Source organism: Squalius cephalus (assembly GCF_949319135.1).
Source record: "Squalius cephalus genome assembly, chromosome: 18".
Classification (NCBI taxonomy): Eukaryota; Metazoa; Chordata; class Actinopteri; order Cypriniformes; family Leuciscidae; genus Squalius; species Squalius cephalus.
In genome coordinates this window covers 13,356,196-13,370,508 of record NC_137139.1, presented here as the reverse complement: position 1 = coordinate 13,370,508, position 14,313 = coordinate 13,356,196, and the positions used below count along the sequence as shown (strand labels likewise).

The 14,313-nt window shown below is 37.4% G+C and overlaps 1 protein-coding gene across 2 annotated transcripts in view; it reads left to right on the top strand.

Moving 5' to 3' along the window:
• The first annotated feature begins 2,864 nt into the window (after nt 1-2,864).
• Nucleotides 2,865-14,313, top strand: part of slc2a4rg (SLC2A4 regulator) — a 70,339-nt gene continuing 58,890 nt past the window's right edge. For both annotated transcript variants that reach the window (XM_079849819.1, XM_079849818.1), the window contains exons 1-2: nt 2,865-3,250; nt 4,825-5,036. In XM_079849819.1, the coding sequence (XP_079705945.1) occupies nt 3,077-3,250; nt 4,825-5,036 (386 nt within the window). In that variant the 5' untranslated portion in view covers nt 2,865-3,076. The remainder of the gene's footprint in view (nt 3,251-4,824; nt 5,037-14,313) is intronic.

Below are 14,313 nucleotides of genomic sequence, written 5' to 3'. Positions count from 1 at the left end.
TTCACTAAGGATAAATAACCAAGATGCTGTCCTCATTCATGTCACACGCAACCTCTGGTGAGAAACGTTGGGTTTGTCATGTCCGTTTTAATATATACTCAGATGAAAGATTTTTATGGCACTCTATTTTCTTATAAAATTGTATTGGTTGACTCCACTTGTAGCAACATGTTCAAAAAGCTACTATCACTGCCATTCACTTGTTCCACTGTTCTGTTCAAGTAGGCTGCAACTATTTCCTTGCTTGCAATGCATGCTTCTGAAAACAAAAGCTCTCGTTTTTTCTTTTCTTTATCCTCTCTGGTGCATCAAACGTAATGTATAATTCATACCCGTGCCTCACACTATAAGACAGTGCCAAAAAACTCACAAAAATATGGAATACCGGTCACCAAACGGGAAGAGGAGACACAACAGGCTGCTGAGAGGTTATGGATCGTCTCAGGGAGCACATATCTGGTCCAGGACTCGTCCAAAACGGTGGGGATCTGGTCTCACAGCCACTGTAGGCCCTCCCTGCTGTTATTAGCATGTGTCCTTGAGACTTGCCATTTTGAGGGAGGAAGTGTGCTCCACTTTATCTTTGGCTTGGCGGTTCCTCCCACTTCTGAATCTGTCCTTCTAGCACAGGGCTGGCTTTGTACAGTGGGGCGGATCGCTGCTTTTGATGTCGATGTTCTGAGAGAGTCTGCGAGAAGCGATCGTCCATAGTTTTTGTCGAAAACGAGGGTGTGATTTGTACAGATTGCACAAGGGTTTATTGGTTTTTCAATCATGTTTGTTCTTTAAAGGGGCAGAGAAATGACAGGCCTGAAGTATATTTATTGGCAAGTGTGTAAATAAAATATCTATTAAAAATCCATCTGCTTGCGTTAAACAGATGACATACGTCGACGTGATGCTTCTCGTTCACCCGACCATTTATGGTTCAACAAAAATGGACATTCTACCATACCGAAACAGACCAAATCGCATGTATATAGAGCATACGGCAATGCAACATAACTATATTATGAAAAGAAAAGCTCTGGTGTTGATGTTTTAAAAAGCAATGAAAGGTTTCTACTTCTGCTGTTTAGGTTGTATGTTGTGAAGTGTGTACATAGTAACACTGCTTCCCCAGCATATGTCCTTGGCTTAACTGAGTTGATGTGTGGTCCACCCAAAGTGTAACACAGAGTATGGTGTATAAAAAAATATCTGTTTAGTAATATTCTGTGCAAAAGATTGTAATGTTTTCTATAAAAAAATCATTCATATAAATATTTGTTTTTACTTTTTTAATAAAGTTGCACCTTATGACTGGTTGTGTGCCGACTATTCTACTGTATTATAGCATGTGTGTTTATTATCTTTGGAGAATGAGCTTTTGTGAAGGCTTTTGTTGATGGGTTTATAAGGTGGGAGAACATATTCCCCGGGTTTCACAGACTGAAATGCATGTTTGAGCTCTTTTAAAGTGATAGTTCATCCTAAAATGAAAATTCTGTCACAAACCCGAAAGACTTTCGTTCATCTTCGGAACTCAAATGAAGATCTTTTTGATGAAATCTGAGTAATTTCTGTCCCTCCGTTGGCAGCTACGCAACTGAGACTTTGACACTTCAAAAAACTCATAAAGAGATCGTAAAACTAATCCATTCCATATGAATTGAGCGGTTTAGTCCAAATTTTCTGAAGAGACTCGATCGCTTTATATGATGAACAGATTAGGCTTTTATTCACATTTAAACATTGATCAGCGAACATAAACAGAAGCTCAACTGAACCTGCTTGACGCATGAGAAAAGTTGTAAGCAATTGAACGGAACAACAGTTTAACCAGTGAACAGATTTAGACATGTCCGATTAAGAAACACTTCATTAGGAGAAAATCTAAATAAAGTGAGAGAGAAAAAAAAAGAAACACTTTATTTTACTTTTAAACCTGCTTGAAGCATCAAAGTGGTAGTTGTGTAGCTGTCAATGGAGGGCCAGAAAACTCTGATTTAATCAAAAAGATTTTAATTTGTGTTCCGAAGATGAACAAAAGTCTTACGGGAACGATGAGGGTGAGTAATTAATGACAGAATTTTAATTTTTGGATGAACTATCCCTTTAACTGAAAGCAGCTTGCACTGACATATCTTCAAATAAGTCAGTGCCATTGTTTTGACACAAGGTGCACACCAGTAATGTGTTTTGATTGAAAATGCTTGTTAAATATTGCACAAATACAGAAATTTATAGACGTAACAAAAGTTCACAAAATGTGCACCATCACATAAGACATATAAACATTTCGAGTGAGAACTGCACATAGGGTGGTGGTTTTGAAGACAATGCTGAAAAAATGCTAGACTGGTTGGCTTGTATTAGATGTTTAAGATGGTCTCCAACCGGCTGAAAAGTGCCAAAACCCCTCTAAACACAGCCTGATAGGCCAACTAAAACCAGCAAACCAGTTTAGACTGGTTTGAGGTGTGTGTGTGTGTGTGTGTGTGTTTTAGCAAAGATAGCGCGGATCCTCTTTAAAAGTATTTCCCAGTCATGTTTGTATTGTTTTGCGTTAGAAGAGTGAATATTTTCATTATTTTTATCGCCGTAAATAGACATTCAAACTGAGAAACAATTCGTTTTAAAAGTGCGTCAATTTTTACCGGGGCTTTTTTCCTCTTCCTCTCTGTCTGCACCGGCCGGCAAAACCATCGAGACACACCCCCTAAACCCTCGAAAAGATTCACTCCGACGTTTCCCGAACGACCAATCAGCTGCAGGTCTGCGATGGCCGCGTGCCTAAATAGAATGTTTATGTATGTCGAGAGCCAATCAGAATCAATGAGGGGAGTGGCCGAGCGGATCTCGCCTGGCTGCACGCGCAGGATAGAGTGGGCGTGGCGTCGGGCTCGGCGAGAGAGAAAAGCAAAACAATCATTTTTATCCACTTTTACCGGCTGCTTTAGGGTCCGTAGTGAAATACACTCTCGACAGGGAGTCGTAGTCCACACAATTCTATTAAATGCATCTTATCCCGCTCAGCACTAAAGTCTACAGAAAGCTGGTGATCTTGTGAAGTCACATTTGATCCAGGTTGAAAATGACTACCAAACGGCTTCTCGAGCAGCCTCGAGCCAGCGACAGCACGAGCACGCGCGAGCCTGTCACCGGGAAAGCGCTGCATGAAGGTGCTTTCAGGAATTTTGGCAAGGAAATCTCTCCAAATGGACATTACTATACCTCAGCGAGAGAGATGCACTACATTCATAAGAAAGTAAGTGGTGCTTTCTCAAGTTTTGCATACATTCACTTATTAATTTGACAGTTTGTTGCATTTATAAACAAGTCGAAACGACTGTCGGCAATTATGATGGAGTTTTACGATGGCAGCTCTGCTTTTCGCTTTAAACTCAAGTTTGCATGGAAAAATTGCTTGGGAAGTAAATGCAATTTAATTTTATCGTTGCAGTTATACTGTCGTCGACGTTAAAATCGCGAGGCGTTAACTGTTTTTGCACGGTTTAAGATGGCGACTTAACTTGCATGTTCAAAGTTTAAACAAAAAAAAAAAAAAAAAAACAGGGGGTTGGGTTGGTACATTTAACTGATTCACCCCTCCCCCATAGTGTATCTAACGCGAGCTGAAGCCGGTGGAAGGGTTTGTTTTTACAGGAACACCGTTTGGTTTTTCCTCTCAACGTCGCATGGTGACTTTCTAGGATATTTACTGATCGAAAAAAGAAGTGTTTTTATCTGCAACTTACATTGTATGCAACAAAAGGAAAAGAAAGTTACTTTATTGTAGTCATGGTTTATGCATTGCTTATGGATTAGCTTATTGTATGAAGTAACCATATGCGTCGTCTAGTTCCTTCGAACGTTTGAGCGTTCACTTTAGAACTCGCTCTGTTCAGTGAAGTGTAGGAGTTCCAGACACGCCCCCTTCTATGATGACGCGTCATATAATGTTTCTGCTCTGATGAACGTGAACTTGACCGATATGAGCTGTGCAGGCAATGCAACTCTGCCTGTACTGCAACAAATTCACGACTGCAGTGTTTTGTCACACTATTAACTGACAGGATGCTTCATAAATTCAGATTTAATCTTGGCCCTAGATTTTAGATGAAGCATATTCAGTATTGACGTTTTGTTGCTTTTGGTCAATGTTTTCCAGCTTTGAGAATAAATTAACTTTTAGCATAGATCAGTGGCTCTCAACCTCTTTTTTTTTTAATGAACACAAACTGGTAGTATTATTAAACAATAATAAGCTTTTGTGATTCCAAAGGTTTCAAGATCAATAAACTTGATTTTAGTTTACATATTGATTTTATGTTTTTTAAGCATATTAATTTAGATCAGAGCTAGATTATTTAGATTTCAATAATAGTAACATATTAATTTAAATGCTTTTGAGTCATGTTGGAAGTCTTTTTTTTTTTCCAGGAAAATGGACCAAAATTATTGATGACTCATCTTGGACTGTCCAACTTTTGGAATTGATATTTCTCCTGGAAAGAGAATGTCTCTTTTACCACCTGTTACTGACAATAGCAATAGCAAATCATGATTAACTTTTGGCATTTAAAAAAAGGGACAATCCCCTCAACATTTCCCGTTCCAACTTTCTGTTTCAAGCGATTAACACAGAGAGAAAACTATTCTTGTCAGGCTATCTTGTCTTCAAGTCTTTAACGTCCTAAACACCCATCCTAAAGAAATATAAGGAAAAATTATAATGCTATGCGACTAAAACCGAATTGAATTCCTGTCTCAGTCTCTTTGGAGCCATGTGCTATCTGGTAAAGCAGAAGTATATCTCTCTTTTCTTCTTCTTCGTCTCAGTTTGCATGTGGCAGAGAAGAGGACGAACAGAGCTCAGGTGGGGTCCTTAAATACGGCTGTCCTGCTCATCACCTGATCCTGAGTGGCATCAGGCTACAAGACCAAACTCACATTGAGGCTCTGAGCCCAGTGAGAGGGCCAGGATGTCTCCCTCCATCTCCCGAAACACCACACCCGCACACGTCCTCCATCATCCCCGTCCCACATGAAAGGTCAGTTCTGATCCCATCACTACATAGAGCACTGTGCTGATTGACACAGTTTGGTTGATGTAGTTATATTAATGTATATATATAGTTTGAAATTCAATGTGTTTCGTATGCAAATACACTACTACACTGTAAAAAAAAAAATCTGTGAAATTTACGGTAAAAAACTGGCAGCTGTGGTCTTTAGAAATTTACTGTAAAAAATACGGTAGCAACATTTTAGGTTTTACAGACTTAACTTAAAATTTACAGTAATAAACCGTATTTCATTATCTGATATAATGTTAATTTACCGACCTATTGAAGTATTAATATCTGTTTTGTACCATTGTAATACACTGACAACTAACAATCACAGCAGTAATGAGTCACATGATCAATCAAAGCTCATCACAAGCAGTTCTTCCACAAAAGAGTTAATATTAATGTTTAAAGAAGGTGCACTGTGTCATTCACACTAGGGCTGAACGATACATCGAATTTTCATCGTCATCGCGATATGAACTCGCGCGATGAACACATCGCAACAGACAGCCTGACACGATGAATAACACCTGGTTCAGATTACAAGATTTTTGTGTCTGTTACGATAGTCACGGTGTCAGAATCAGATTACTCGATTTTGACTCCTAAAATCTTGTCGTGTCATGGACAAGAAACATGTCAGACTACACGTTGCTTTCCGACCAGTCATCGCGTGCCGTCACACGCACACATTCACTCGCAAACATTCACTCGCACACATACACACACACACTGTCCCTCGCTCGCTCACTCGCGCACACACACACACACACACACACACACACACACACACTGTCCCTCGCTCGCTCACTCATTCTCGCGCGCGCGCGCACACACACACACACACACACACACACACACACACACACTGTCCCTCGCTCACTCACTCGCGCTACATAGTAATCCAGGCAGGTAATAAACGTTTGCCCTATCACGCAAATAACCTATTAAAGCACTAAGACATGGGAACAGTATATTCTATTTTACAATGTCTATTTAAAAAAAATAAAAAAAATTCAGGAATTGTTGTTAGCTATAGCTAACATTCACATTTGAATATTTATCGCAAGTCATATCGTCATCGCAATATTAAACAATGTTATCGCACATCGCAGCTTTTCCTCATATCGTGCAGCCCTAATTCACACAAACATTAAACACCATCATGGTAACACATGAAATTTAAAAAGAAACAATAAACATTAATTAAACAACATTAAATGTAACACAAAACCCTAATGTACATAACTGATTAGAAAAAAACTAAGAAAACTATGACGAAACATTGTTTTTTCAACAAAAATACATCAATTGTGAAGTGTCACGCAGGGAATTGTGGGAATGCAAATTTACGTTTTTTTCACTGTAAATTATACAATGGCTTGTTTGTTTTCACTTCCAAAAACTGTAAATTTAACAGTATTTTACAGTAAAATTACATTAAATGTACAATTAGATCTATCACAGTTATTTACCGTATATGGTAAGGAAACTTTCTGTGTACAAATTAAGTGTTTAAACAGTCTTTTAATGTTAAAATCACAATCATTTTTTACAATGTAGTCAAAAGTTTTTACTTAAATGTTCTTAAAGATCCTCCTTTATGCCTCTCGTTCCAGAATGCATTATCACCGAAGTGTATTTTGATGGACTGTGATAGATTGAACTCTGTTACAATTCTTTATTTTTCAGTTGACTCTTATGAAAATATTTTTTAATTATGTAAGACCAGATCTAGTTTTAGAATTTTTATCTAAGATCTAAATTTTAAAACCTATTTTAACTTTCTCGCCATGAATATAGCTGGGGTAGCTGGCATGGCGTTAACAAACAAACAAACTTAAATGTTCTTAAATACATTTATAGATACATAATTGTGCATATGTATAACTGTTTTTATGAAACTAAAATACTTTAATAATAATAATACTCTAATAATATTATTCAAAAAAGTATCAATTATATATTAATTAATGAATATATTATTTATAGATAAGTTGGACCAGATAGTGAAGGAATGTGAACTGTGAACTCCTTCCCAGAATGCACCTCATGAAGTTGATTTTGTAAATATAATTTCACATTTTCTGGTCACTTCCTACTTCCCAAACTTTATGTTTTTGATGTCTTTTTGATTATTCCAAAAATGATGGACAATTATTATAATAGAGTGCAACAGTCATGCTCCAGAAGTAAAAACCATACTTTACATTTCCTTATAAAGAAATTGATTACTTGAAAGATAACTTATAAATATTTAAAAATGGCAAGGTTGATATTAGATGGTATTTTGTGGAAGCCATCTGTTCGCATTATTTCAACTTTTTAATAATCGTGTAACAACTGAATTTGTTGTGAAAAACTACAGTATCCATGATGCTGTTCAAAAACTTCCACCAATCAGACGGTCTATTTGCTCACCGTGACCGTCTGATTGGTGGAAGTTTTTGAACAGCATCATGGATGCTGAAATAGCTTGTGGAGAACGCAGACTCCCATGCAAGGAGAATGAGCAAGAATTGCACAAATACTGTAGATAAAGTAACTTGGAAAATTGGCATGGAAAAGCCTTCCCAACTTGCAGACAGCTTTTTACAGGAAGAAGAGTCAGTGTTGGTCCACTCAATGTTAATGGCTTCAAACAGTTCATGAGTAGTTGAAAATGTCTTCCAGTTCGTTTGAGTTTAATGTGAGATCAAATATTCACTATTGGGTTCAAATCTGGATTATGACCAGGCCAAAACATGAGCCTGATGGACTTGTTCTCAAGACGCTTCTGGGTTGTCTTTGCAATTTGGACAGGAGCATTATCTTGCTGAAAAATCACATCTGATCATTCAGATAACAGCTTTTCAATTGTGGGAAGCAAATCATTCTGCAATAAAAGTACTCCAAAGCATGGGGTAGCTCAGTAATACCAGCAGCTCCTCACACAACGACACAGTCTCTTCCTTCAGGCCTCATTGTGGTAGAGATGCATTTATTACTATATTTTTCAGCAGATTTTCAAAGACACTGCTCTGGAGCATCACCATGAAACTCGTGTTTCATTGATTCATCACTCCACAGTCCACACACAACTCTGCTAAACCACTCTGAATCAAACTTCCCATATTTAGCCAAAAACTTATTCTGTCTTGATAGTTTTCTGAGACAGCAATGGCTTTTCAAAGTCGTCTTGAAATCGAAATTGACCCTATTTTCTTTGTTAGCACACATTACTAGTCTTGTGGCCCTCTATTCAATATTCCCTTTCACTTGGTTGCAACTTGGGGACTTTGGTTGGTTGCAGCTTGGAGACTTTAAGTAGTGCATTTGCTTAAATTTAGCTAATTTACTTACCAATAATTTGTGGTTAAAACATTAAAAAGCACATACATTTTGTAATACTGTGATTCACCTCATAGCTGGTTGGTTTAGTTCATCACTTATAATGCTTTTTTAATATTTCTATAGGAAAAAAATTAATAGAAAAATGACTTCATCTAACGCTGCTGAAAAAGTGGGCGGACACTAACGCACTATTTTACAAAATGAGTGGGTGTGTCCAACATTTTCAATGGTTTTGTATTTTGTTATAGTTGTTATTCAGATGCAATAGAGCAAGTTAAGCTGTGTTTGACATCAAGCAAACTAGGCCTAAGGGAAACAAGATTGTTTTTACATTTATTGGCCCAGTCTGTTTAAAAGTAAAATGATTTTCTCCTAATGAAGTGTTTCTTAATCCGACATGTTTTAATCTGTTCACTGGTTAAACTGTCATTCCGCTTGCTTGCGTTCAGTTGTTTACAAGCCTTTATGGGATGAGAATTCTGTCATCATTTACTCTCCCTCAAGTTGTTTCAAACCTGTATGAGTTTCTTTCTTCTGTTGAACACAAAATAAGATATTTTGAAGAATGTTGGAAAACAGACAGATAATGGTAGCCATTGACTTCCATGGTAGGAAAAAACATCTTGAGGGTGATGTTCATTTTCAAATGTTCATTTTTGGGTGGCTTTTTTTTTTTTACCACGACCATGACCCTCAGCTCAGCATACCAGAGGCTGAATGTAATGTGATGGCACTGGATGGTTGGTGTGGAGGAGACAGACGGGCCGCTTGGTCAGCGTTCAGTCAGTGTTTATGCAACCTTCATTTTTGGCGTGTTTATAAGGAATGTCTGTTCAAATCCTGTCTTTGTTTCGCTCTTTCCCGCTGTTTATTTGTTGTTTTCTTTTCTGTTTGTTGTCTTTCGAACTCTCATTCGTTCATTCTCATAATTTTTTTCTTTCTTAGATCATAATGTGAATAGTTAGTTCAACTAAAAATAAAACATTCTGTCATCATTTACTCATCCTCATGTGAGTGAAAAAGAAAAGTGTTAAAGGGGTGGTTGAATATGATTTCACTTTTCTAACTTTAGTTAGTGTGTAATGTTGCTGTTTGAGCATAAACAACATCTGCAAAGTTACAAATCCCAAAGTTCAAAGCAAAGGGAGTATTTTACTTTAAAGAAGTCGCTTTTTAAGGACTACAACAAACGGCTGGTAGGGACTACACGACATTCATTAGTGACATCACCAACCCTAAAATTTACATAAACCCCGCCCCCGGAACACGATTTATAGATTATCAAGACAGAATATGCTAATCAATGACTAGAAGATAACTACACATAAGCTAGGCTACATAACTTCATCAACTAACCATTCAGAAATGTTGTCTACATGTTGTCACTTCTTCTTGAGTCTCTCCATCTTTCTGACTTCGGTTTGAACATAAAAGGCAAAAAGTTTTAGAAATTTTCAGTGCATGTGTGTGTGAGGTAAAAGGACACAAGCTCTTGAAGCTCCGCCCCCTGTGCCGGGAGCAGCAGCTCATTTGCATTTAAAGGAACAGACACAAAAAACATGCGTTTTTGCTCACCCTCAAAAAGTGACAACTTTAACATGCTTTATAAAAATATCTGTGGGGTATTTTGAGCTAAAACTTCACATACACACTCTGGGGACATCAAAGACTTATTTTACATCTTGTGAAAAGGGCATTATAACACCCCTTTAAGCAAATGATTCAAAATTAATTTTGGGTTCAGAAGAAAGATCTTTGGGTGAACCATCCCATTCAAGGACATACCTACCAGAAGGTTGGGGCCGAATGGTGTTTTAAGAGATATATAATATGTTTTGTATATGCGCAAACCATCATCTGCAAGGATAAATAGTTAGCTTTGAGTCAATGTGGTTGCGTGGGATGCTTTTCAGAATGTGAATTGACAATGTATTTGTCTGTGTTTATCTAAATGTGCTGATATGGCAAGTTCAGGCAAATTACTGCGAGTTTATTTACAAAGAGGCTTTTATAATGCTCACTGAATTTATGACTTACCGAGTACTAACACTCGCTTTTGAACAGGTTTCCTGAAGACTCCCCCTGTCTGCCATTGGTTACCTAAACAGTTTAGCCCCGCCCCAAACTCACATCATTGGTTGAGCTGTTGCTGTGTTGAGCTGGTCAGGATACTTACACACAGAGCATATTAAACAGGGACAGAAGAAAGTGTTTAACACACAAAAACAATACACATTACCTTTAATTTGCATTTTCATATTTTCTTGAATTAGTTTAAATGGATTTATTGTCCCACTGTCGCTTTGTTTTTCTACATTATGTCAATGTGGCCTAGATTTTAATTTTAATACCTGGAGCTCACACTCCCTAAGGGTTTGTACATTTATGCAAAACTCTCAGATATACAGGCAAATGGCTTATCCCTTCACGGCAGTTTTACAGTGAGAAAAGCTGATGTTTGTCAGATAAACCCAACACAAGCTTCACCTGTCGCATTTTATGAGCCGTCCATAACTCTTTTATTCACCTGCGGCTTTCTTTCCCTGCTATACATCTGTCACTCTGCCGTCTTTTATGTGTGTTTATATGTGATTGACAAGTACCTCAAGGTTTAATGGTCCAAAACTTAAGGGAGAAGAAATTACGGTACATAACTGTACATATTTTAATGATTATTCTATGCATATTAACATGTTCAATTCATTGTCTGCAATTAGTCAAAAAGAGGTAGAAAGTGACACTTATTTACCAATATCATTCATTAATAATAATAGTAATAATGACTCTAATGGCCTTTTGCTTTTAAATTTACACAAAACAGTAGCGCATTTTCATCAAAATCTTTATGAAATGAAATAAATTGTTTTTGAAATCAGCCTGAGGATGTATGATAATAACAGATTTTCTTTTGACCATTGAAATAAATCTCTATTATTTACACCCAGTTGTATTCAGTATGCAGTATACTCATGCTGAGGTGTTTCTAGAGTGAAGGAACTGCAACACGTTTTGCAAATGTGTTTTATATCCAGACTAGTACTTGGAAAATTAGACATTGTTCATGTTTCTAATGCAAGCTTCTCAGCCATGCAGCCAAGTTTGCGTTTGAATTGTGCAGGATAAACTTGACTATGCCTGATGACTCTCACAGTTCAAATCTGGGACTCACACAGATGTAGTGCACTGAGCAAATACTTAAATAATTTAGTGTGCTTGTGCTTGCATGTTTGTATGTGTATTCATGAGATAAGGACTGGTGACCATGCACTTCCTACCTCTACGCACATTAGTCTTTCATTGACATGTCCAGGCTTGTCTGAGAAATCAGTAAAAAGTCTGTTTTACACTGTGGTTGATAGGTCACACTGGCAGCAAGTCCACGCTTGAATCTATTCATCTCTTATCAGCATTCAGTAAACTGAGAGACAAAAGCCAAGGTGGAAGGTAGAAAGACCAGCAGCTTGAAACCCTTGCTTTTTTAATTTTCAATGTCTTGTATCTACTTGTCCCATAGAAATAAAATGTATTAAAAGGCGAAGTCAGCAAACTGAAGTTTCATGTAAACAAGTCCAGTCATGTGGTCATCTCGATCTTGGACGGCATTCAGAAAGAACAATGAACTTCCTGTACATCTGTAATTGCACAATTCCTTTATAACAGAAGAAGTTCATAGTTCTTCTCATACTATCTTTCCTGTATCAGTTATAGTTTGTTAAAAAAAAATTGAGAAAAAAATTTTCTTGTGGATTTTTAAAGTATGGATAACTGTAAGCTTTTGCTGTCAATATTGTCCTTAAAGGGATAGTTCGGCCAAAAATGATATTTAACCCATGATTTACTCACCCTCAAGCCGTTCGAGATGTATATGTCAATCTTTTTTCAGACGAACACATTTTCAGTTATTTTAGAAAATGTCTTAGATCTTTCAGTGGTTATAATGTGAAGTTATGGGGTCCACCAACAAACGTGACAGCGCAGCCAGAGAGCAGAGCAAAACAAAACTCTACGTTCGTTCTACGTCACGACGCTTCCTACCCTACGTCCTACGTCATACGCCAGCATCCATCTGCCGTGAATGCGCGTCGACCGCTACCGGAAGCCAGTTATTTTCGTTTATAAAGTTTTAAATATGTATATTTTTACGACAAAACTGCACGGATTACCCTCAGAAGGCCTTCGTTTATCCCCCTGGAGCCGGATGGATTACTTTTGTGAAGGATGCATGCACATTTTGGGACTTGAAGGAGTGGACCCCATAGCTTCACATTATAACCACTGAAAGATCTAAGACATTTTCTAAAATAACTGAAAATGTGTTCGTCTGAAAAAAGATTGACATATGCATCTCGAACGGCTTGAGGGTGAGTAAATCATGGGTTAAATATCATTTTTGGCCGAACTATCCCTTTAACCTGTAATGTAGAAGAGGAGACGTTAATATATGTTTTACTTTTTCAGTTGTTGAAATGGTGAGGGATGTTTACTAAAATAGAAGAAGGCCGAATGTGTTTAGTGTGCAGCACAGTACTATATCCCATAATGCAATGCGATTTAATTCGGAAGTGATGTTTGTGATGTTTTTCCTTGACTACTTATTGGATTGGACTACTATGAATTTTTATACAAAACTGGATCAAGAAGATATGGAAGCTTGTTTCCGCCACAGAATAAAACAATTTAAAAGATAATTGTGACTTTTTGTCTTGCAATTCTAAGAAAAGAAATCAGAATTGAGAGATATAAACGCGCAATTCTGACTTTTTCCTCGCGCTGACTTAAATTCTCAATTCAATTCTCTGACTGAGAATGGAAATTAATACTTTAATCAATAGAATTAAAGAAATGAATACTTCTATTCAGCAAAGATGCATTACATTTATAATGTTTCAAAATATTTCTATTTCAAATAAATGCTGTTGTTTTTACTTATCATAAGATCCTGAAAAAACAAGTTTTACGGTTTCCACTAAAATATTAAGCAGAACAACTGTTTTCTACATTGATAATAATAAGAATTTTTCCTTTAACGCCAAATCAACATATTAGAATGACATAATGCAATACAGTAATATTTCACAATATAGTTATTTATTTATGTTTATCAAATAAGAGAGTAATGACTAATGGACTAACTCAAATGCTCCACTCTCCACCCAGATATAAAAGCTGCTGCCAGTAAATGAACAGATTTGACAGATAAACTAATGGCTCGATTGAACTCTTGTCGTGTCAAAAGTGATTTTTCAGTTTTATGGATGTCTCCATCTTTGACATTACTTTGGGCACTGTCGTTATGGTTGGTAAGAGAATACAGGCTTGGCTCCCGTTGCGCATTCATACAGACAGTATTGGAGACGCTACTGTAAGTTTCTGTGTGAACAAGCCATTTCAAGACTCACACCTATAAGTAAATGTGGTTTTAAATCCCAAAATATCCTCATATATTTTACACTAAATTCCTACGTTAAATCGACTATAGCAGTGTGTTTTCTGAAGAGGTCTGGGGCTAGAGCATCTACAGTTCCTGCCTGACTGACTTTGTCACGCTGACACCAATAGGTCATGACCTCCACTCTCAGAATCTTTGGGGATCAAAGGTCACCTCGTATAAGAGACACAAGTATGACTCACGTTCGTGTCAACCAGCACGTACCTCAAGTCCTGGTCAGCCAGTGAGCTATAAATCTGAATGAAACCAAGAGATGAACAGAAGCCAGGCATTCCTTGACCCATCTATAACTCACCAACAGCGTTCCTTCAGCTCGTCTTAGTGCACAAAGCTGATCAGAACGAAAGATGCCCTGTGCTTCAATTTGATACGTTTGCTGTAATTAACTTCTATTATGACTCTGGTTGATATTATCAGAAGCCACAACAGATAACGCCTGCTCATCATGGCTCATGTTGCGTAGCAGAGGATGAG